This window comes from Macaca thibetana, chromosome 11, assembly GCF_024542745.1.
Source record: "Macaca thibetana thibetana isolate TM-01 chromosome 11, ASM2454274v1, whole genome shotgun sequence".
Taxonomy (NCBI): Eukaryota; Metazoa; Chordata; class Mammalia; order Primates; family Cercopithecidae; genus Macaca; species Macaca thibetana.
In genome coordinates, this window is record NC_065588.1 from 129,411,701 (window position 1) to 129,436,915 (window position 25,215).

The 25,215-nt window shown below is 42.3% G+C and overlaps 1 protein-coding gene across 2 annotated transcripts; it reads left to right on the plus strand.

The window, feature by feature from the left end:
- The first annotated feature begins 1,717 nt into the window (after positions 1-1,717).
- ZNF140 (zinc finger protein 140) lies at positions 1,718-25,215 on the plus strand. Of its 2 annotated transcripts, XM_050747784.1 has the most exons (4): positions 1,718-2,217; positions 4,304-4,430; positions 4,664-4,759; positions 23,279-25,215. In XM_050747784.1, the coding sequence occupies exons 1-4, from the start codon at positions 2,209-2,211 to the stop codon at positions 24,418-24,420; spliced, it is 1,374 nt and encodes a 457-aa protein (XP_050603741.1). In that variant the 5' UTR covers positions 1,718-2,208; the 3' UTR covers positions 24,421-25,215. The 2 variants fall into 2 exon arrangements, with proteins under 2 accessions (XP_050603741.1, XP_050603740.1); XM_050747783.1 differs by lacking the exon at positions 1,718-2,217 and having other exon boundaries at positions 3,948-4,430.

Below are 25,215 nucleotides of genomic sequence, written 5' to 3' on the forward strand. Positions count from 1 at the left end.
GTATTTTTAGTAGAGATGAGGTTTCACCATGTTGGCCAGGCTGATCTCAAACTCCTGACCTTGGGTAATCTGCCCGCCTCGGCCTCCCAAAGTGCTGGGATTACAGGCATGAGCCACTGCTCCCAGCAACTCCATCTTAAACAAGAGCTGGGTAAAATAAGGCTGAGGCATACTGGGCTGCGTTCCAAGACCGTTAGGCATTCTAAGTCACAGTATGAGACAGGAGGTCAGCATGAGATACAGGTCATAAAGACCTTGCTGATAAAAGTTTACAGTAAGGAAGCCGGCTAAAACCCACCAAAACCAAGATGGCAATGAGAGTGACTTCTGGCTGTCCTCAGTGCTACAACTTCCACTGTCAGAGGTGGTTGAACTAGGGCAACTCTATCTTTAGTAGGGGTAGATAGAGTTGGGTAAAATAAGGCTGAGACCTGCTGGCCTTCATTCCCTGGAGGTTAAGGCATTCTTAGTCACAGGATGAGATATGAGGTTGGCACAAAATACGTGTCATAAACACCTTGCTGATAAAACAGGTTGCAGTAAACAAGCCGACTAAACCCACCAAAACCAAGATGTGTGATGAGAGCGACCTCTGATTGTCCTCACTGCCCACCAGTGGCCATGGCAACATCAGGAAGTTACCCTATATGGTCTAGAAAGAGGAGGCATGAATAATCCACCCCTTGTTTAGCATATAATCAAGAAATAACCATAAAAATGCGCAACCAGCACCCTCGGGGCTGCCCTGCCTATGGATTAGCCATTCTTTATTCCTTTACTTTCCTAATAAACTTGCTTTCACTTTATGCATTCGCCTCGAATTCTTTCTTGTGCGAGATCCAAGAACCCTCTCTTAGAGTCTGAGATCCAGACCCCTTTCCAGTAACAAAAGGTCTTGGACTGAAGTACTGACTCCACAGTCTTTAAGTATCCTAGTTATTTAATAGTTGCGGTCTCGGGCTCTTGTTGGGTCGCGGTGGGTTCTGGGAAGTGTAGTTCGCCTGAGTCTCCAGTTCCTTGTCTCTGGGCGGTGTGTGCACGCCAGCGAGGCACTGTGGGAGTCGTAGTACGGGAGGAAAACCCTATACCCTCTCTCGTGGGCCGCAGGAGTTTGGGGGAATCTAGTCGCTAAAGCCCTACCTAGTCTTCCGGCTTTGGGCGTGGCCGCGATGCACTCTGGGAGTCGTAGTAGGGGAAGACAGTCCTCCGCCCTTTTGCGCAGGGTCGCAGGAGGTTCTGGGAAGTGTAGTTGCCTGAAGCTCGTGTTCTTTGTCTTTCGGTGATGTGCGCGTGGCCTCAAGGCACCCTGGGAGTTGTAGTGGGGCGGGGAAAGTCATTTGCTTTCTCCAGCGGGGTCGCGGTTGTTTCTGGGAAGTGTGGTTGCCTGAGTCCCGCGTTCTTCGTTTCTCGGCTGGTTGTGCGTGTGGCCGAGAGGCACGCGGGGAGTTATAAGAACCGAAAGCCCTGTGTAGTCTCCCGCGGGGGGCCGCGGTTGTTTCTGGGAAGTGTGGTTGCCTAGGTCCCGAGTTCTTTGTTCCTAGGCTCTGGGGTGGGAGGATAGCCCTATGCTCTAGAGCGCGGGGCCGCGGGGCCTTCTGGGAATTGTAGTTGTCCCAGGCCCTCGTTCTTTGTTTCCTCGCGCGGGAGCGCGGCGCTCTGGGAGATCCAGTAGGAACGAAAACCGTATGCCCTTGCGCGCAGGGCCGCATTGGTTTCTGGGAATTGTAGTTTTTGAGGCAGGCGGCCTGGTGGGGTGACGTCCGCGAGGCTCCTGAAGACGCATTCCTGCGACGCCCGCGGTGGGGCCCTCGGGGGCGGCTCCGAGCGTCTGGCCTGTGTAGGCAAGGAAAGGAGTACCCCGGTCTGCGCCGGATGGCCCCGGGCGGTGACTCGGTCCGGAGCCCCGGAACGCGACACCCACCTGGCCGGATGCACAACGGAAACGCGCCGTCCTGTGGCCACTGTTAGGTGGCCGGGTTCTGGGGAGGAGCGCCGTGGCAGGAGGAGAAAGCCGGCGCCGGTGGTCCAAGCGCCCTCTCTCGGGGCCCCGCTCTCTACGTGGGAGGCGCGGAGCGGGGACCACGGGAATCCCCAGTGCGGGATCTAGTGACTTGGGCGCGGCCTAGCTGGCCCGTTCGCTCAGGGCTCCTCTCTCTGCCAGGTCTGCCATTTTACACTTTCTGATCTCCTCGGTCCCTTCTGTGAGCTATGTCTCAGGTAAGCTGATGATATATATATATATATATATTTTTTTTTTTTTTTTTCTTTGAAAGACAGAGACAGGGTCTCCTCCTGTCGCCCAGGCTGGAGTGCAGTGGGGCGATCATAGCATCCTGTAACCTCAAACTCTTGGCCTCAAGTGAGCCAACCCATTGAGCCTGTCTCCTCTTTTCTTTGTGAAGTGCAGCCGTATTTTTCAGGACTTGGGACGTGGCTTTCTCTTACAACCACCTGCCTGGCGGAACCCCAGGACCCTGTCCCCTGTTCCTCCTTTTCAGGTGCTTATACTTAAGTATACATGAAGAGAGTGACAGGAAGCTCTCCAGATGTGGGCGGGATTTCTGACCTGGCTGGTATGTTTTAGGGTGGGAGGGTAGGGTGCCAGCTGTTACATTGCCTCTTCTTCCCACAGTATTAGAACGAGGAGTGCTTTGCGTTACTGCAGCGCCCCTTCATTCATTTATTGAATATGTTCTTACTGAACCTCTACTTTCAGTGGTTCCCACAGTGTGATCCTTGGACCAGCAGTATCAGCATCATCTGAGAACTTGTTAGAAATGAATATTCTTGAGTCCTACCCCAGACCTTCTGAATCAGAAACTGGGAATTTGGCCCAGCAATCTAACAGTCCTTCCAAGTGCTTCTAACGCTCAGCTCATTCTATGTCTGGAGGATGCAGAAGTGACCAAAACAAAATCTCTGAACCCATAGAGCTCATTTTTCTGACATGACATAAGGAACACATTTTTATTTTGATTGGGGCTAAGAGTTTGGCTGGTAATTGTGCTTCACAGCAGTGGGGATAACAGGGTCAACTATTCAAAATGAGTCCCTCATTTTCAGTTCCACTTCTTTGTCCTACTTTTTGTCATACTTCTCTCCAAATTCAGAGGCTTTCTGAGTTTTTCTAGGGAATCCAATTTTCACCTCTGCTGCAGATCTTGCTGTGTAGGAAACAGCTGCTTTATTAGTCAACAGTCTTTAATCACTTCAAAACTGTAAAATATAACTGCCATCCATCTGGGGCTGCTACTAGTTTGAGACCTTTTAAATTCCCATTCATGCCTTATAGATCTATGTGGATCACTCAAGTGGTGCAAAACCAGGCTGCAAAGCAAGGGCTTCTATATTTTTCTCCCTAACTCCGAGGGAAGTGCTTTAGGTCCTATCCTGGGAGGTGTCACATTCTCTTCTTGCAGAATCAAGATTCTTTACTGCCTGTCCTCCTCGTTCCGTGACATTTGACAAAATTACCACCAGGTTTCACAGGCATTTATTTAGGATTAGGGGTGACTGGAACAAACTTGAGACTATATGCCCCATTTGAAGGGTGCTGCTATTATCTGCTATAGCCAATTATTACCCTGAAGAAATTCTGGCTGAATTATATTAAAATAGGCTGATATTGGCCGGGCGCGGTGGCTCACGCCTGTAATCCCAGCACTTTGGGAGGCCGAGGCAGGCGGATCACAAGGTCAGGAGATCGAGACCATCCTGGCTAACACGGTGAAACCCCGTCTCTACTAAAAATACAAAAAATTAGCCGGGCGCGGTTGTGGGCGCCTGTAGTCCCAGCTACTCGGGAGGCTGAGGCAGGAGAATGGCGTGAACCCGGGAGGCGGAGCTTGCAGTGAGCGGAGATCCGGCCACTGCACCCCAGCCTGGGCGACAGACCGAGACTCCGTCTCAAAAAAAAAAAATAAATAAATAAATAAATAAAATAAAATAGGCTGATATTAAGGAAAATATACATTGTTTATTAACATAAAGGAATACTGTAAAATCTTAAGAATTTTTACAACCAATGCCAAAAATCCATATTGTTCATATGTATAATCCTTTATTTTGAACAAAACTGTAAATTGTCTCAGGACAGATAATTTATGTTTTTTCTCCTTTTCTCCAGTTATGCAACAAAACACAAAAGCTAGGCTCTTCATTATATAATTACTCAGAATTCTGAAAACTCCCATTGTTGCTACTTAGACACATTACCTAACCTCCACAGTGAGACTCATTTTATACTTGCAGGGAGTTTGGGAGCATGGGTACTGGTCATGCAGATATCTGTGTGTCATTTCAGGGGTCAGTGACATTCAGAGATGTGGCCATAGACTTCTCCCAGGAGGAGTGGAAATGGCTTCAGCCTGCTCAGAGAGATCTGTACCGATGTGTAATGTTGGAGAACTATGGCCATCTGGTCTCACTGGGTAATTATTCCTCTTCATCTCCCTCAAGTCAAAATTTGACCTTTAGGGTGGCTGTTATAATTATCTGGCTGAATATTCCCAAGATAGGTATGGGGTTTCTTAAAATTAGTAAGATGGGGACGTAAGTGTACCTTATTTTTAGACATTTAAAAAACTTCCATCTGACATTTCTTTTGTGGCCCTTGTTAGGATTCAACAACTGATTTTGAATTTATTTCATTTTCTGCAAGCAGGTCTTTCCATTTCTAAGCCAGATGTGGTTTCCTTATTGGAGCAAGGGAAAGAACCCTGGCTGGGGAAAAGGAATGTGAACAGAGACCTGTTTTCAGGTGAGTGAGTTGGAAGCTGATGGGAAAATTTTTTAAAACCACTCAATTAGTCAATGAGAAAGGAATACTTTTTAATATGTTGATTGGAAAATTTTCCCTTAAAGATACCAGAGATAGGCCGGGCGTGGTGGCTCACACCTGTAATCCCAGCACTTTGGGAGGCCAGGGCAGGTGGATCACAAGGTCAGGAGATCGAGACCATCCTGGCTAACACGGTGAAACCCCGTCTCTACTAAAAATACAAAAAATTAGCTGGGTGCGGTGGCGGCGCCTGTAGTCCCAGCTACTTGGGAGGCTGAGGCAGGAGAATGGTGTGAACCCGGGAGACAGAGCTTGTGGTGAGCCGAGATTGCGCCACTGACTCCAGCCTGGGCGACAGAGCGAGACTGTGTCTCAAAAAAAAAAAATACCAGAGATATAAAGACTGAAGTTTCACTTACAACTCCATAAAGGACTACTTCATACCCAGTTCTCTTTGTTTTTTCTATATTACGTAACAGCTAACATACTCAACCAGTTCTCACTTTATACTTCCTCTACTTTCTCACAGGTATCTTTTTTGTTGTCATTGTTCGTTCTGTCTGGTCTGTGAATTTCATTTCTTTTTGTTTTTTCCTCCCTTTCTTTCTTCAAATGGACATATATTTCTATTGCCTAAATCCAACCTGAGAAAGAAAGAAAAATTAAAAAGTACATATATTGCTGTTCTATTTAATCACCTGGAAAGGATTAGCTCATTACTCTTTAATTAACTGATATTTATTCCTTCACATACACTCTTAATATTTACAGAAATTTTAATCTTGTCAATCTTAAGACTCTCTATTAAATGCTACAGAGACTAGAGGGTGTATAAAAGTGTAATAACTATCAAGGAATTCATGGCCTAGTGATGTGTCTAAATAACTTGCATTAGATATCCTCAAATTAGCAGTTCAGCAGTGAAAAAAGGAATTTCCAGTTGGCGTTTTAGGCTTGGATAATTTGGATACAGATTTTAGTAGAGAAACAGACAGAAAAGGGTCATTTTTGGAGAAAAGGTGATGAATTCTGTAAGTTCTGAATTTTGTAAGTTCTGTAAGTTCTATAGTTGATTCTACAGCATTTTTTTTTTTTTTTTTTTTTTGAGACGGAGTCTCGCTCTGCCACCCAGGCTGGAGCGCAGTGGCCGGATCTCAGCTCACTGCAAGCTCTGCCTCCCGGGTTCACGCCATTCTCCTGCCTCAGCCTCCCGAGTAGCTGGGACTACAGGCGCCCGCCACCTCGCCCGGCTAGTTTTTTGTATTTTTTAGTAGAGACGGGGTTTCACCGTGTTAGCCAGGATGGTCTCGATCGCCTGACCTCGTGATCCACCCGTCTCGGCCTCCCAAAGTGCTGGGATTATAGGCTTGAGCCACCGCGCCTGGCCTACAGCAGATGTTTAATGGAGGTACACTGATTTTTAGAGAAAAAAGGAGGAATGCATACATTTTATGAGGCAGCAGCTTAGGACTGATGAAACAGGTTCCATGAAAACTGAGCTGTAGCTTTAAGGAGAGTAGTGGTTGGTTTTTTTTTTTTTTTTTTTTGAGACGGAGTCTCGCTCTGTCGCCCAGGCTGGAGTGCAGTGGCCGGATCTCAGCTCACTGCAAGCTCCGCCTCCCGGGTTCACGCCATTCTCCTGCCTCAGTCTCCCAAGTAGCTGGGACTACAGGCGCCCGCCACCTCGCCCGGCTAGTTTTTTGTATTTTTTAGTAGAGATGGGGTTTCACTGTGTTAGCCAGGATGGTCTCGATCTCCTGACCTCGTGATCCGCCCGTCTCGGCCTCCCAAAGTGCTGGGATTACAGGCTTGAGCCACTGCGCCCGGCCTGAGAGTAGTGGTTGTTAATATGAAATGCTGCAGAGTTCGTTAGGAGAATGTCCAGAAGGATTTGCAAAGGAGGTACTAATGTGGGCTGAAGCCATGAGGTGGAACAGGTGCAGGGAAACTTCGTTTAGTGGGAGCAAATGAGGAAAAATATCCTTTTTGAATTAAAAAATAACAAAACCGATAAAAGTATGTACGAAGGAAGTGAGGAAAAAGGAAAACATGGAAGTTGCCTCTAATTCTACTACTTTTTTTTTTTTTCTTTTGAGACAAAGTCTCGCTCTTGTACCCCAGGCTAGAGTGTGATGACACAATCTCAGCTCACTGCAACCTCCGCTGTCCGGGTTCAAGCGATTCTCCTGCCTTAGCCTCCCGAGTAACTGGGATTGCAGGCGCCCGCCACCACGCCTGGCTAATTTTTGTATTTTTAGTAGAGATGGGGTTTCACCATGTTGGCCAGGCTGGTCTCAAACTCCTGACCTTGTGATCCGCCCACCTAGGCTTCCCAAAGTGCTGGGATTAAAGGCGTGAGCCACTGCGCCCAGCCTGATTCTACTACTTTAACACAGTTCTTGAAGTTTTTATGTGTTCCTTCCAGTATCTTATTTTGAAAATTCTTTTCATTGTGAAATATCACACACAGACAGAAGTAATGCATGAACATACATGTATACTTAATAAATTACTATAAGGCAAACACCCATGTGACCAAGGTCAATAAGCACAACACTGCTAGGTTTCTTGCAAGCCTTCCGTGTGCTCATCCTCATCCTCCAATAAAACCAATCATCTCTTTGCTCTTATGGTAAAGTAGCTTCCTTGGTTTTCTTTATAGTTTAATCAGCTGTTTGCATTTGTGTTCATTATAGTTTAGATTTGTGTGTTTGTGAACTTTATATAGAAAGATTTATAATGTATTTATTGATTTGCTTCTCCAAATTATTTTAAAAATGTTTTTGGCTGTGCATGGTGACTCATGCCTATAATTCCAATACTTTGGGAGACTGAGTTGGGAGAATCACTTGAGGCCAGGAGTTTAAGACAAGCCTGGGCAACCTAGAGAGACCCTGTCTCTACAAAAAATTTTTAAAAGCTAGCTAGGCATGGTGGCATGTGCCCATAGTTCTAGCTACCTGAGAGGCTGAGGCAAGAGAACCACTTGAGCCTAGGAGTTTCAGGCTGCAGTGAACTGTGATTGTGCCACTGCACTCTAGCCTGGGCAACAGAGCAAGACCCTATTTTTTTAAAAGTTAAAAAAATTTTTTTTTCGTTGTACAAGTAAGTATACTACAATTTATTCTTTCTACTATTGAGGGCTTCTTTTTTGCATATTTAGAGATACTGCAAGCAATGTTGTTACTGTGCTTGTATCCTGATACATATTGGCACGTTTCTCTGTGGTTTATATATAGGACTGGAATGGCCAGGTTGGAGGATAATGCACCTCTTTAAGTCATTAGATAATGCCAAAATGTTTTCCAAAGACCCTTGACTGACTTATACTCCCACAAACACAATAAGTGAATGCCTCTGGGCATCATAATTTTCACCTATCAGAAGGGTGTGCAGTGGTAGCTCGTGGTTTAAACTTGCATTTATCAGGCTGTTAATGAAGTTGAGCACCTTTTCACATGTTTATTGAACATGTAGGTATCCCCATCTGCGAAGTACATCTTGAAGATTTTTGCTCATTTATCTACTGGATTCTTTTATTGATTTGTAGAAGTTTATATATATATATATATATATTTTTTTTTTTTTTTTTTTTTTTTTTTGAGACGGAGTCTTGCTCTGTGGCCCAGGCTGGAGTGCAGTGGCCGGATCTCAGCTCACTGCAAGCTCCGCCTCCCGGGTTCACGCCATTCTCCTGCCTCAGCCTCCGGAGTAGCTGGGACTACAGGCGCCCGCCACCACGCCCGGCTAGTTTTTTTGTATTTTTAGTAGAGACGGGGTTTCACCGTGTTAGCCAGGATGGTCTCGATATCCTGACCTCGTGATCCGCCCGTCTCGGCCTCCCAAAGTGCTGGGATTACAGGCTTGAGCCACCGCGCCCGGCCTGAAGTTATATATTTTAGATAGAAATCCTTTGCTAATTATATGTACTTCAAAATCTTTCACATGTGGCTTATTTTGTTTTACCTTCATAGCTTATTTTGATGAACAGAAATTCTTAATTTTAGTGTAGTCAGATGTATCAATCTTTTCCTTTATGTTTAGTATTTTTTTAGCCTGTTTAAGAAATATTTCCCTACGAAGGGATTGTGATGAAGACATCTTCCTATATTTTCTTTTTAAAAAGCCTACTTGTTTTGCGATTCACATTTAGATCCATTGTTCACTTTATTTTGTCATGTGAGTTAGTAGTTAACTTTGCTATCTTCTGTATGGAGATCCAGTTATCACAGTACCATTTATTGATACATCAACCCTTTTCCTCACTGTTTTGAAATTAAATGTCAATTTTTGTGTTTGTATGTTTCTAGGTTCTCAATTCTCTTTCATTTTTCTCTTTGCTCAAATCTATACAGCCTTAGTTATAGATTTAATGATTAACATTTTATTGTATTTGTCTTACCCCTGCCCCTTTTTTTCTCTGAATTATTTTAAGTAAACAGGGCTACCATTTAAGAGTTGTTGCTGCAACCTAGTGTAGATCTAATCATTACCTGAACTATGTAGGTATCCAGGGAGCTGAGGGAGGTAGACAGATTGGAAATAAAGTGAAGAAGTAGACTCAAAAGGACCTGGCAATTGGCTAGATGGCAGACATGAAGAAGACTGAGAAGTTGTGGTTGACATTAGTCTTTCTGGTGGTATGATTGTTTCCTTAGTAAAAAAAGGATCAGCAAGTTGGTAGGGGAGGAGAAGATTATATTGAGACTTGTTGAGTTTTGGGTTTCTGTGGGATATGAATATATAAATCCAGTAGGCAATTGAGTATCATATTCAAGAGGTTTCAAATGCATATGCCTAAGCCCCACCCTGGAAATTCTAAATTGGTAGGTTTGGGGTGGAACCAAATAATTTGCATTTCTTTCTTTTTTTGGCTAGTCCAAAAAAAAAAAAAAGCAGTGGGAGTGGAGGAGAAACAAATCTGTAACTAGTTGTGATCAATGACTTGTAAACTCCACTGCATTCCGACCAGCCAGAATTTGCATTTCCAACAAATGACCAGATGATGCTGATGCTGAACTAAAGTAGACATTTAGGAGTTACCTGCACAGCTTCTTAAAATTTTGAATTTTCTTTGTAAAATCGTTGCATTCTGTTGTTTACTCTTAAGCAACTTTCCTCAGTTTCTTTTCTAGATTGCTTCTCTATAGGAATGTTAGTGAATTTGTATATTTATATCTCTTTATCTTTATTATAGAAATAAAAATATGGTTGGGTGCAGTGGCTCACGCCTGTAATCCCAGCACTTTGGGAGGCCAAGGTGGGCAGATCACCTGAGGTTAGGAGTTCAAGACCAGCTTGGCTAACATGGTGAAACCCGTGTCTACTAAAATACAAAAATGAGCAGGGTGTGGTGGTGTGCGCTTGTAATCCTAGCTACTCGGGAGGCTGAGGCGGAAGAATCGCTGGAACCTGGGAGGCAGAGGTTGCAGTAAGTCGAGATCATGCCATTGCACTCCAGCCTGGGCAACAGCAAGACTCTGTCTAAAAGAAAAAAAGAAAAAGGAAGGAAGAAAGAAGGGAAGGAGGAAGGGAGGAAGGAAGGAAGGCTCTAAATCTTTCTAGATTTTTTTCCTGCAGATACCATTGTAGTATATAGAATAGTTTCACTGCACTAAAAATTCTCTGTGTTCTGCCTAATCATCCATTCCTAACCCTTGGTATCCACTGATTTTTGTTACTGTCTCCATAGTTTTGCCTTTTCCAGAATGTCGAAGAGTTGGAATTAACCTTTTCAAAATGGCTTATTTCACATAATAATGCATAGTAATATGCATTTTGGTTACTTGCATGTCTTTTCATGGCTTGATAGCTCATTTCTTTTTAGCACTGAATAATATTCCACTGTCTGCATGTACTGCAGTTGACTTATCTGTTCACCTACTTAAGGACATCGTGGTTGCTTCCGAAGTTTTGACAATTTTGAATAAAGCACATCTGTGTGCAGGTTTTTGTATGGGCATAAGTTTTCATTTCATTTGGGTAAATACCAAGGAGTGTGACTGCTGGGTCCTATGGTAAGAATATATTTAGTTTTGTAAGAAACTGCCAAAATATCTTCCAAAGTGATTGTACCATTTTGTGTTCCCACCAGCAATGAATGATTGATATTATCATGTGATTTTATTTTTTTATCACGGTTGGTTGTTGGATTTTGCTGATGCTTTTATTGCTTCTGTTGATATTATGTGATTTTACTTCTTTAGCTTGTTGATTTAATGGATTACAATTTACATTAATTGATTTTCAAATGTTGAACCAGCCCTGTATACCTGGGATAAATTCCACTTGGTCATGGAGTATAATTCCCTTTATACATTGTTGGATTAAATTGACTAATATTTTGTTGAGAGTTTTTACATTTGTGTTCATGAGAGATACTGGTCTGTCATTTTTATTTTCTTATAATTCCTTTGGTTTTGATATTAGGGCAGTGCTGGCCTTATAGAATGAGTGAGGATTATTCCCTCTGCTTCTATCATCTGGGGTTTGGTATAATTTCTTCCTTAAATGTTTGGTAGAACTTACCAGTGAACCTTGATGCTTTTGTTTTTGAAAGTTATTAATTATTCATTTGAATTTTTTTTTTTTTTTTTTGAGACAGGGTCTCACACACTGTTGTCCAGGCTGTAGTGCAGTGGTGCAATCATGGCTCACTGCAGCCTCAACTTCCCTGGGCCCAGGTGATCCTCCCACCTCAGCCTCCCAAGTAGCTGGGACTACAGGCACACTCCACCATGTGCATTTTTTGCAGAAACAGCGTTTCACCATGTTGCCCAGGCTAGTCTTGAATTCCTAGGTTCAAGCAATTCTGCCCACCTTGGCCTCCCAAATTGCTGGGGTTGTAAGTGTGAGCCACCGCACGCAGCCTCGTTTGATTTCTTTGCTATTCAGATAGTTTTCTCCTTATTGTGTGAGCTTTGGCAATGTATGTCTTTCAAGGAATTGGTCCATTTTATCTTTGTTATCAAATTTGTGGGCATAGAGTTATTCATGGTATTCCTTTATTATCCTTTTTATATCCATGAAATTTGTACTGAGGCCCCCTTTCATTGCTGATATTAATAATGTGTGACATCTTTTTTTCTTAATTAGCCTGGCTAGAGGCTTGATTTTAATTATCTTTTCAGAGAACTAGCTTGATGTGGTTGCTTTTCTCTATTAATACCCTATTTTTAATTTCATCAATATTTGTGCTTTTCTTTTTTTTTGAGACAGAGTTTCTTTTTGCCCAGGCTGGAGTTCAGTGGCACGATCTCACTCACTGCAACCTCTGCCTCCCGGGTTCAAGTGATTCTCCTGCCTCAGCCTCCCGAGTAGCTGGGATTCCAGTTGCACGCCACCACGCCCAGCTAATTTTGTATTTTTAGTAGAGATGGGGTTTCACCATGTTGGCCAGGCTGGTCTTGAACTCCTGACCTCCCGTAATCCACCCACCTCAGCCTCCCAAAGTGTTGGGATTATAGACGTGAGCCACTGTGCCCAGCCTATTTTTTTTGAGTCAGGATCTTGCTCTGTCACCTAAGCTGGAAAGCAGTACCACAATCATAGCTCACTGTAACCTAAATTTCCTGGGCTCAAGCCTTCCTCCTCCCTTAGATTCCAAATAGCTATGAGTACAGACACATGCCAACACTCCTGACTAAATATTTTATTTTTTATTTGTAAAGACAGAGTCTTGCTATGTTATCCAGTCTGGTCTTGAACTCCTGTCCTCAAATGATCTTCCCACCTTGGCCTCCCAAAGTGCTGGGATTACAGGTGTGAGCCACTGCACCTGGGACCTTTGATTTTTCTTTTCTTCTTCCTTTGAATTTAATTTGCTCTTTTAAAAATTTCCTAACATAGAATGTAGATGATTGATTTACATTTTTTCTAATACATTAATTCAATGCTGTAAATTTTTCTTTAAGCACTGCTTTCACTGCATCCCAGATTATCCCACTGAAGTACACTATATTTTCGTTTTCATTTAGTTCAAAATATTTTAAAATTTCTTTTTAGATTTCTTGTTCATGTTACTTAGAAGTGTAGTGTTCAATGTCCATGTGTTTTGAGATTTTCCTTTTAATCTTTCTGTTATTGATTTCTGGTTTCATTCCATTGTGGTCTGACAGCACACATTATATGATTTCTATTCTTTGAAATTTGTTAAGATGTGTGTTATGACTAAGAATCTTGGTGAATGTCTTGTGAATTGGAGACGAATGTGTAATCTGTTGTTGCATGAAGTAGTCTACTGATATCAGTTGATTGATGGCGTTAAGTTCAGCTATGTTCTTGCTGATTTTCTGCCTGCTGGATCTGTCCAGTTCTGAAAGAGGGGTGTTGAAGTCCCCAACTATAATAGCGCTTTCATCTGCTTCTCCTTACTGTTTTATCAGGCTTTGCCTAATGTATTTTGATGCTCTGTTGTTAGGCACATGCACACTAAGGATTTTTATGATTCTTTCTTGGAGTATTGACCCCTTTATCATTATGCAATGCTCTCCTTTAACCTTGCTCTGAAGGTGATATTTTCCTTGCTCTGAAGTCTGCTGTGTCTGAAATTTCCTTGCTCTGAAGTCTACTGTGTCTGAAATTAATTTAGCTACTCCTGCTTTCTTTTGGTAAGTGTTAGTATAGTATACCTTTCTCTACTCACTTATTCTAAATCTATATGCATCTTCATATTTAAACTAGGTTTCTTGTACACAACATATAGTTGGGTCTTGTTTTGTGCTGCACTCTGACAGTGTCTTAAGTTAGTGTATTTAGACTGTTGACCTTTATTTATTTTTAAAATTTATTTATTTTGTGGCTGGGTGCGGTGGCTCATGCCTGTCATCCTGGCACTATGGGAGGGCGAGATGGGCGGATCATGAGGTCAGGAGAGCGAGACCATCCTGGCTAACATGGTGAAACCCCATCTATACTAAAAGTATAAAAAATTAGCCAGGCGTGGTGGCAGATGCCTATAGTCCCATCTACTTGGGAGGCTGAGGCAGGAGAATAGCGTGAACCCGGGAGGTGGAGGTTGCAGTGAGCTGAGATTGCGCCACTGCACTCCAGCCTGGGCGACAGAGCAAGACTCTGTCTCAAAAAAAAAAAAAAAAGTATTTATTTTTTTTAGAGACAGGGTCTCCCCCCGTTTCTCAGGATAGATTGCAATGATACAGTTATAGCACACTGCTGTCTCAAATTCCTGGGCTCAAGAGATCCTTTTGCCTCAGTCTCCCAATGTGCTGGGTAAATTATAGGCATGAGGCACCACATCTAACCTCGTGTGTGTGTGTGTGTGTGTTTTTTTTTTTTTTTTGAGGTGGAGTCTCACTCTGTAGCCCAGACTGGAGTGCAGTGGCACAATCTTGGCTCACTGCAACCTCCACCTCTTGGGTTCAAGTGATTCTTCTGCTTCAGCTTCCCGTGTAGCTGAGACTACAGGTGCCCAACACCACACTTGGCTAATTTTTGTATTTTTAGTAGAGACGGGGTTTCACCATGTTGGCTAGGCTGGTCTCGAACTCCTGACCTCAGGTGATCTGCCCACCTCGGCCTTCCAAAGTGCTGGGATTACAGGTACGAGCCTCCGTGCCCGGCCCTCTTTTGTGTTTTTTTATTAAGCATTTTACATGATTTTATTTTCTCTTCTTCTCTTAGCATATTGATTATACTTCTTTTTCTTGTGGTTGTCCTAAAGTTTGCAATATACATTTTTTTTTTTGAGATGGAGTCTTGTTCTGTCGCCCAGGCTGGAGTGAAGTGGCATGATCTCTCCTCACTGCAACCTCCACCTCCTGAGTTCAAAGGATCCTCCTGCCTCAGCCTCCAGAGTAGCTGGGATTACAGGCGCGCATGCTACCATGCCTGGCTAATGGTTTGCATTTTTAGTAGAGATAGGGTTTTGCCATGTTGGCCAGGCTGGTCTCAAACTCCTGACCTTAAGTAATCCACCTGCCTTGGCCTCTCAAAGTGCTGGGATTACAGGCATGAGCCACCACACCCAGCCTACATTTATAAATAATCCAACCCTACTTTCAAATAATACTATGCCACTTCATATGTAGTGCAGGTACCTTATAATAAAATATTTCTTATTATTTCCTCCAGTCCTTAGTATCACTGTTATCATTCATTTCACTTATATGTAAGCTATAATCATAAAATACGTTATTATTATTATTATTTTGGAGACAGAGTCTTGCTGTGTTGCCCAGGCTGGAGTGCAGTGGCACGATCTTGGCTCACTGCAACCTCTGCCTCCCAGGTCCAAGTGATTCTCCTATCTCCGCCTCCTGAGTAGCTGGGACTACAGGTGTGTGCCACCACGCCCAGCTAATTTTTTGTATTTTATTTTATTTTATTTTATTTATTTATTTATTTTTGAGACAAAGTCTCGCTCTGTCACCCAGGCTGGAGTGCAGTGGCACCATCTCGGCTCACTGCAACCTCCGCCTTCTGGGTTCAAGCGATTCTTCTGCCTCAGCCTCCCGAGTAGCTGGGACTACAGGTGTGTGCCACCACGCCCGGCTAATTTTTTGTATTTTATTTTATTTTATTTATATATTTTTGAGACAGAGTCTCGCACTGTCACCCAGGCTGGAATGCAGTGGCACCTTCTCAGCTCACTGCAACCTCTGCCTTCTGGGTTCATGCCATTCTTCTGCCTCAACCTCCAGAGTAGCTGGGACTACAGGTGTGTGCCACCACATCCAGCTAATTTTTTGTATTTTATTTTATTTTATTTATATAGTTCTGAGACAGAGTCTCGCTCTGTCACCCAGGCTGGAGCGCAGTGGCACCATCTCAGCTCACTTCAACCTCCGCCTCCTGGGTTCAAGCGATTCTTCTGCCTCGGCCTCCCGAGTAGCTGGGACTACAGGTGCGAGCCACCACGCTCAGGTAATTTTTGTGTTTGTAGTAGAGACAGGGTGTCACCATATTGGCCAGGTTGGTCTCGAACTCCTAGACCTCATCATCCGCCCGCCTCGGCCTTCCAAAGGGCTGGGATTACAGGTGTGAGCCACTGCACTTGGCCTTATATTTTATTTATTTTTTGAGGTGGGAGTCTTGCTCTGTCACCCAGGCTGGAGTGCAATGGCTCACTGCAGCCTCTGCCTCCTGGGTTCCAGAGATTCTCCTGCCTCAGCTTCCTGGGTAACTGGGATTACAGGTGCACGCCACCACGCCTGGCTTTTTTTTTTTTTTTTGAGAGATGGAATCTCGCTGTCGCCCAGGCTGGAGTGCAGTAGCGCGATCTTGGCTCACTGCAAGCTCTGCCTCCCGGGTTCACGTCATTCTCCTGCCTCAGCCTTCCGAGTAGCTGGGACCACAGGCACCTGCCACCATGCCTGGCTAATTTTTTGTATTTTTTATAGAGACAGGGTTTCACCGTGGTCTCGATCTCCTGACCTCGTGATCCGCCTGCCTCGGCCTCCCAAAGTGCTGGGATTACAGGTGTGAGCCGTTGCACACGGCCTAATTTTTATATTTTTAGTAGAGGTGGGGTTTCATTATGTTGGCCAGGCTGGTCTCAAACTCCTGACCTCAGGTGATCTGCCCGCCTGGGCCTCCCAAAGTGCTGGGATTACAGGTATGAGCCACCATGCCTGGCCAATTGTTTGTATTTTAGTACAGATGGGGTTTCACCATGTTTTCCAGGCTGGTCTCAAACTCCTGAGGTCAGGCGATCCACCCACCTTGGCCTCCCAAAGTGCTAAGATTACAGGCGTGAGCCACTGTGCCCGGCCAATACATTGTTATTATTTTGAACAAACTATTGTCTGTGAGGTTAATTAAAAATAAGAAAAATAAGGCTGGGTGCAGTGGCTCACACTTGTAATCTCAGTACTTTGGGAGGCTTAGGTGGGAGGTGCTTGAGCCCAGGAATTTGAGGCTGTGGTGAGATATAATCCCAACACTGTTCTCTAGCCTGGGCAATACAGCAAGACACTCAAGACCCTGTCTTTTAAAAAAATAAAATATTTATTTTACTTTTACTTATTTCTTCTTAAATGGTATTCCTTTCTTTATGTAGGTCTGAGTTTCTGACGTGTATCATTTTCCATCTCTCTGAACTTCTTTCAACATTTCTTTCAGGGCAGGTCTACTGGCAACAGATTCCTTTAAAAAACTTTTATTTTTTGTAAGAGAGTAATTTCTCCACTTTTGAAGGACAATCTTACAGGCTACAGAATTGTGGGCTGGAGAGTTTTTTTTTTTTTCCCTCTCAGCACTTTAAATATTTTACTCCACTCTGTTATTTTTCATGGTTTCTGAGAAGATCTGATGTACGGTAGTCCTCCCCTATCTTCAGGGGATATTTTCAAAAACCTCCGATGTATGCCTGAAACTGCAGGTAGTATTGAACCTCATTGCCATTGGTTAGAACATGTTTCTGTTCATGTCTTCCACCCAAAAATGTAATGCCTTTTCCGTTTTCCTTTTTTTTCCCTTTTTTGACAGGGTCTCACTTTGTCACCCAGGCTGGAGTGCAGTGGTGTTATCATAGCTCACTGCAACCTTAAGCTCCTGGGCTCAAGTGATCCTTTCACCTCAACCTCCTTAGTAGCTGGGACCACAGGTGCATGCCACCACACTTGGCTAATTAAAAAAAAATTGTTTTAGAGATGGGTACTCAAATCTTGCCCAGCTGGTTGCAAACTTCTGGCCTCAAGCACTTAGGCAATCCCCTTGTCTTGGCCTCCCAAAGTTCTGGGATGACAGGGATGAGCCACCTTCCCTGGTCCTTTTACACCTTAACTAAGTACTTCTGCACTGTGGTTGTAACTTTTGCAGTTTGAGGTGCAACAGCAAAACTAGCTGAATTGCTTTTTTTCTTCCTCATATGAATAGAAGACTCATTCTGCTGTAATCTTAGCAACATCAGCATATGAGAGGGTTTTTCCTTATTAAGTGGAGAAGAAATTTCACATTTTCACATTAAGCACTTTGTAGCTTCTGTTTGGCATGTCTGAATTGCCAGCGTCGCTACTCTCATGCTTTGGGGCCATGATTAAGTAAAATAAGGGTCAGTTGAACACAAGCACTATGATACTGCATCAGGGGATCTGACAGCAACTAAGTGACTAACAGGCGGGTAGCATCCGCAGCGTAGATATGCCAGGCAAAGGGATGATTCACATCCGGGGTGGGATGGAGCAGGATGGTGCGAGACATCACACTACTCAGAATGGTGTAGTTTAAACATGAATGATTTCTGGAATTTTCTATTTAACACTTTTAAATATTGAACAAAGGTAACTGAAATGATGAAAAACTACAGATGAGAGGACTACTGTAATTCCCAGCCTTGTTCCTTTATAGGTAAGGTTTTTTTTTTTCCTTTTACTTCTTTCTTCTTTATATTTGATTTTCTGAAATTGGAATATGATATGCCTAATTGCAGGTGGTTTTTTTTTGTGGGGGGTGAGGGGGCACTTATCTTGCTTGGTGTCCTCTGTGTTTCCTGGATCTGTGGTTTGGTTTATGACATTTGGGGAAATTCTCCATCATCATTTCCTCAAATACTGCTTCTATTCTTCCTTCTCTTTTAGTGTTTCTATTATGCATATGTTACACCGTTTGTAGATGTCTCACAGTTCTTGGATAATTTTTTTTCCCTCAATATTTTCTCTCTTTTTCAGTTTTGGATGTTTATATTGAGATATCCACACACAATACTCATGAGCCTATTGAAAGCATTCTTTATTTTCATTACAGGAATTTTTATTTCTAGTATTTCTTTTTGATTCTTTCTTAAAATTTTCATTTCTTACATTATCCATCTTGTCTTGCATCTTGTGTACTTTTTCTCAATAAAACTGTTAGCGTATTAATCATAGTTTCTTAAATTCCTGGACTGATAATTCCAACATCCCTACCATATCTGTCTCAGATTCTGATGCTTATTCAGTCTGTTCAAACTTTTTTTTTTTTTGCCATTTAATATACCTCATAATTTTATGTTGAAGGGTGGACATGATGTACTGAGTAAAAGAAACTGCCTTTCGTAATGTAGTGGTAAGGTGTTGGGGGAAGAGAAGCATTTTGTAATCTTAAAATTATGGTAAGCCTGTGCTTCTGGACTAAGAACTTAATTAGTTCTTTTTTTTTTTCCACCTTATGTGGGACAGGATGGCTAGAAGGGGCCGGAGTAGGATATTTCCCTTTCCCTTAGTGGAAGGCTAGAGCTGGCTAGAGTTTGGTATTTCCTTTCCCAAGGGTAGGTTAGGCTCTGGTAAAATATTTTCTCCTGAGGGCAGGCCTTGTTAAGAATGGAATACTCTGGTCTATTTTTAAAAATGGCTATTTTTATCTTAGCCCTTCCAAAAACACAGGGGAAGTTTTCTCCAATACTCACTCTGAAAACAGGATAGAGCTCCTGAAGGTGACACTCACAGAACCCCAGGGACACCCAAGACTAGAGTTTTGAGCCGCAGACTTGTCCCACTGAGCTTCCAGCTATTCACCAATTACAAGTTCTCCTGTCCCAGCACTGGTTCCTGCAGAGGTTTCTGCTTGTGGGTTTCTCTTCTGGCGAGTTGTCACTCACCGTATCTTCCTGTCTCATTTTGGGGGCAGTTGTTTGCCCTGTTACTGCACTTCTCTGAGGGATCTTACAAGAGTTTAGTTTGTTCAACTTTTCACTTGTTGTTAGGACAGAGTAGTGACTTCTAAGATCCTTGTAAGTCAGACTGGAAACTGCAAGTCTCCCTGCCATCATTTTCCATAATTTCCTTCTTCCTGTATTGATCTTAAATAACGTTGGCGACAGAAGATATTGGGCCGTTTTCCCAAGAAAAGAGTGAATACATCTAAAAAATTTCCTTTGAGTATATTACTTGCTGGTTTATCAAATGAATCCTTTATTACATCAAGAATGAAACCTTGGTGGCTCATGCCTGTAATCCTAGCCCATTGGGAGGCTGAGGCGGGCAGATTGCCTGAGCTTAGCAGTTCAAGACCAGCCTAGGCAACACGGTGAAACCCTGTCTCTACTAAGATACAAAAATCAATGAATCAATCAAACCATTAGCCAGGCATAGCAGTGTGAGCCTGTAGTCCCAGCTACTCGGGAGGCTGAGGCAGGAGAATTCCTTGAACCTGGGAGGCAGCAGCTGCAGTGAGCCAAGATTGTGTCACTGGACTCCAGTATGGGTGACAGAGCGAGACTCTGTTTCTTTTTTTTTTTTTTTTTTTTTTTTCGAGACGGAGTCTCCCTCTGTCCCCCAGGCTGGAGGGCAGTGGCACGATCTTGGCTCACTGCAAGCTCCGCCTCCCGGGTTCACGCCATTCTCCTGCCTCAGCCTCCTGAGTAGCTGGGACTACAGGCGCCCACCACCACGCCCAGCTAACTTTCTATATTTTTTAGTAGAGACGGTTTTCACCGTCTCTACTAAACATGTTTCACCATGTTAGCCAGTGATCTGCCCACCTCGGCCTCCCAAAGTGCTGGGATTACAGGCGTGAGCCACTGCGCCCGGCTGAGACTCCGTTTCTTAAAAAAAATGATAAAAAGAAACCTTGTATCTATAGGCTTTTAATAAGCACTGAATTTCCTCAAATCCATTTGGCATCTATTAAAGAGTATGGAGGTATAGTAGGAGATGGGAAGAGGTGAGGTGATTGAGGAAGGGAAGTGGGTGAAGGGACATGTAATTAGCATTCTACTTTTATATCTTCAACATTGTTTTCTTGTGTTTTTTTACTCTCATTGTTGTGAGAAATCATATGGCAAATAATCTGTGGAATTAACCCCATTTTTTCTTTTTTCTTTTTAATTGACACAATCACTGTACATGTTTATGAAGTACAATGTGATGTTTCAATACATGTATACATTGTATAATGATCATATAAAGTTAATTAGCAAATCCATTATCTCAAATGTGTATCATTTCTATGTGACAAGAGCATTAAAAACTTCTCTCTTCTATTTTGAAAGATACTTATTAACTATAATCACCCTACCATGCAAGAGAACACTTGAGCTTATTCTTCATATCTAATGATAACATCGTACCTGTCCAACAACCCCCCCCTTTTTTTTAAAGACAGGGTGACATTCTGTTGCCTGAATTCCTGGGTTCAAGCAGTCCTTCCACGTTACTCTGCCAAGTAGCTAGAAGTACAGATGCACACTACTATGTTTAAATTTTTTTTTTTTTTTTTTTTTTGGTAAAGACACAGGTCTCACTTTGTCACTATGTTGTTCAGGCTGGTCTCAAACTCCAGGACACAAGTGATCCTCCAGCCTCAGCCTCCCAAAGTGTTCAGATTACAGGCATGAGCCACACCCGGCCCCAACAGCTTTTTCTATTTTTTTTTTTAAATGTCCAGGTTCACTTGGTGTATTTCAGTTCCCAACAAATTTCCTTGAAGCACTGCTAGATGAAGCCTTTATCTACTGCAGTGGATTTTTATATCTGATCTCTGGTCTTTGATACAATGTTTACCCTAAGTATAATGAACTTGTTCTTGTGTCTTATATCAACATTTTCTTCTGTGTTCTCTTTCCCTATTTCTATCCTCAGTTCCTCACTTTACATCTACAGGGCTCTTATTTAGGTACTCAGTAGATACAGAGTTGGTTTAAAGAAGAGGCAAGAAAGGAATTTAAAGTTTTATCTGTATTGACATAATTATTTTAATAGCTGTCTCACTGCCTCCCCTATCTTAATCTTTCATGTATCTTGTGTACCTATTGTATAGGTACAGATCTTGATCCATTGTTGAGATATGTATTAAATACTTCATCAAAGAAATGTACATTCTACTTTTCCTTAAAAGCTTGCAGTGAGAGTGATAACAGATAACATTTTTTCCAAAGTGTCAATGTACATTTGACTGAAATGAAAAATATATTTTTAGATATTACTGGGAATTTTAAACTTATGTAAAAGTTGTTAGTACAAAGAATGCCCACATTCATCTTTGCTTATACCCATTTGCCTTATCATTTGACGTATGTTTTTTTTTTCTGAAACATTTGAGAATAAGTTTTATATATTATGGCTTTTTACCGCTATACACTTAAGTGTAGGTTTCCTAAAGATATGAATTTTTTTTTTGAGACGGAGTCTCGCTCTGTCACTCAGGCTGGAGTGCAGTGGCACAGTCTTGGTCACCGCAACCTCTACCTCCAAGGCTCAAGCGATTCACCTGCCTCAGCCTCCTGAGTACCTGGGACTACAGGTGCATGCCACCATGCCCGGCTAATTTTTTGTATTTCTTTTTTTTTTGAGACAGAGTCTCACTCAGTCGCCCAGGCTGGAGTGCAGTGGCGCGATCTTGGCTCACTGCAAGCTCCGCCTCCTGGGTTCACGCCATTCTCCTGCCTCAGCCTCCTGAGTAGTTGGGACTATAGGCGCCTGCCACTACTCCCAGCTAATTTTTTTGTATTTTTCATAGAGACAGGGTTTCACTGTGTTAGCCAGGATGGTCTTGATCTCCTGACCTCGTGATCCGCCTGTCTCGGCCTCCCAAAGTACTGGGATTGCAGGCGTGAGTCACCGTGCCCGGTATTCTTAGTAGAGACAGGGTTTCTCCGTGTTAGCCAGGCTGATCTCAATCTCCTGACCTCATGATCCGCCTGCCTTGGCCTCCCAAAGTACTGAGATTACAGGTGTGAACCACTGCGCCTGGCCAAGAGTATGAATGTATTTTTAAGGAGACATTTCATATTATTTCAAAAATCTGTTCCCATTTAAAAATGATGAAGTCCACTGTTAAAATTTAGCATGGAGAAAATTAGGGCTTATGTTTGCCAAACACATTTGATATTAAGACACCGTATTTTTCTTTCCAACTTTCATTTTAGGTTAAAGGTTACTCATGTTACATGAGTAAATTGTGTGTCATGGGGGTTTGGCGTACAGATAATTTTGTCACCCAGGTAATCAGCATAATGCCCGATAGGTTTTTAATCCTTACCCTCCTCCCACCTTCCACCCTCAAATAGGTCCCAGAAAAGACATAATTGTATCAAATATGAGCTTCATAATAGTTCAGAGGGTAGAGTTGGAGTGAGGATCATAGACTAGTTTTCAGAGAAACTGCTTTTTTTTTTCATTTAGAGTAAGTTATTGTAAAAGGTTCCAAAGGCACTAAATGAACAGAATCTAATGTCTTTGTGCAATCTGATGAACACTTGCAGTGTTTAGTAGCAGCATTATGAAACTGCCATTTTTAGATAATTCTGGCAGTCAGACCATTTAAATGGTAGTGAAGAAGACTAGCAACCTGTTCTTCACAAATACTTATCTTTCTGATAGCTCTATTTTCCCCGCTCTTTCAATTACTTATATTTACTCTTTCTCCTTATTTACCTATATCTCTATCTCTATTTGATCTTTTCTTAAGTTCTGGGGATACTACTCAAGATTTCAGTCACAGCTGTGAAAGCTGTTACTGATATGATTTTTAAAAACTTCATTCTGTTGCTAAAGAAGGGAGAAATGGCCTTATTTTATTCAATACAGGAAAAATGAACATTCACTTCTTTTTGGTATCTTTCAGTTTCAGAGTCAAGTGGTGACATCAAAGACTTTTCACCAAAAAATGTCATTTATGATGACTCATCCCAGTATTTGATCATGGAAAGAATTCTAAGTCAAGGCCCTGTGTATTCCAATTTTAAAGGAGGCTGGAAATGCAAGGATCATACAGAGATGCTGCAAGAAAATAAGGGATGTATTAGGAAAGTAACAGTCTCTCATCAAGAAGCCCTGGCTCAACATATGAATATCAGTACTGTGGAGAGGCCCTATGGATGCCATGAGTGTGGAAAAACTTTTGGTCGACGCTTTTCCCTGGTGTTACACCAGAGGACTCATACTGGAGAGAAACCATATGCATGTAAGGAATGTGGCAAAACCTTTAGCCAGATTTCAAACCTTGTGAAACATCAAATGATACATACTGGAAAGAAACCCCATGAGTGTAAGGATTGTAATAAAACATTCAGTTACCTTTCATTTCTTATTGAACACCAGAGAACGCACACTGGGGAGAAACCTTATGAATGTACTGAGTGTGGAAAGGCCTTTAGTCGTGCCTCCAACCTCACTCGACATCAGAGAATTCACATAGGAAAGAAACAATATATATGTAGGAAATGTGGGAAAGCATTTAGCAGTGGCTCAGAACTCATTCGCCACCAGATTACACATACTGGAGAGAAACCTTATGAATGCATTGAATGTGGGAAGGCATTTCGCCGTTTCTCACACCTTACTCGACATCAAAGCATCCATACAACCAAAACCCCATATGAATGTAATGAATGTAGGAAAGCTTTCCGTTGTCATTCATTCCTTACTAAACATCAGAGAATTCATGCTGGAGAAAAGCTCTATGAATGTGATGAATGTGGCAAAGTTTTCACTTGGCATGCATCCCTTATTCAACATACGAAGATTCATACTGGAGAGAAACCCTATGCATGTGCCGAATGTGATAAAGCCTTCAGCCGGAGCTTTTCCCTCATTCTACATCAGAGAACTCATACTGGAGAGAAACCCTATGTATGTAAGGTATGCAACAAATCCTTCAGCTGGAGCTCAAATCTCGCTAAACATCAGAGAACACACACTCTTGACAACCCCTATGAATATGAAAATTCATTTAATTACCACTCATTCCTTACTGAACACCAGTGAATTTACACTGCAAAGAAAAACTACGAATGTATGAAATTTTTTTTATAGAAATATAATGCCTTACTTTTGCTTCGAAGAACTCTTGGAAAGAAGCCTTATGTGAGAGTGACGAATGTGAAGTAATATGGCCCACAATTTATTCAACATCCTGGAGGAAAAAAACCCAGAAATATGTGGAAAAGCCATTAATAACCACTCCTTTTTTTTTTTTTTTTTTTTCCCAATAACAAGGTGAAATTGATATTGTTGAGAAGATTCTTCTTCCATCTGGAAATATTGAGAAGACTTCATTTGGTAGGATTCCCTTACTCTACATGTGTAAATTCCTACCAATAAAGAATACATATCCAATAGATTGGAGAAAGCCAGAGATTATTAGCCCTCATTCTGCAACCGTCAACCAGGACAGAATGCATGGGCAAGGGATGAGCTTTACAAAGATGTACTTTGGAGATCAGGATATTCATGTTTAAGTAAAGTGATACAAACACAGTGATTCGGGAATGCCTTCATTTACAATGCAATACTTAAATTTTAATACTCTCGTAAGAGAAAAAGCAACTGTATAAAAGAATGTAGAGTAACTTTCTGCAATATTTCAAACCTATATCAGAGAACTACACTGTGGGAAAACTACCATTGTAACGAGTGTAGCAAAATCATCTTAGATATCTGAAAAATCATACTGGATGGAATCTGTGAGAAAGGGTTCTATTTTGAGGGAAGGGGGATTGCTTTTTGTTTTTTAAGTGAATTCAGAAAATGTTATAAATAAATCTTTTGGTTTATTATAAA

Coding starts and splice junctions, on each gene's coding strand:
- ZNF140 (XM_050747783.1), top strand. CDS start 4,265: ATGGGTACTGGTCATGCAGATATCTGTGTGTCATTTCAGGGGTCAGTG. Junction 4,431..4,663: donor TGGCCATCTGGTCTCACTGG/GTAATTATTCCT, acceptor TTCTGCAAGCAG/GTCTTTCCATTTCTAAGCCA. Junction 4,760..23,278: donor GAACAGAGACCTGTTTTCAG/GTGAGTGAGTTG, acceptor GGTATCTTTCAG/TTTCAGAGTCAAGTGGTGAC.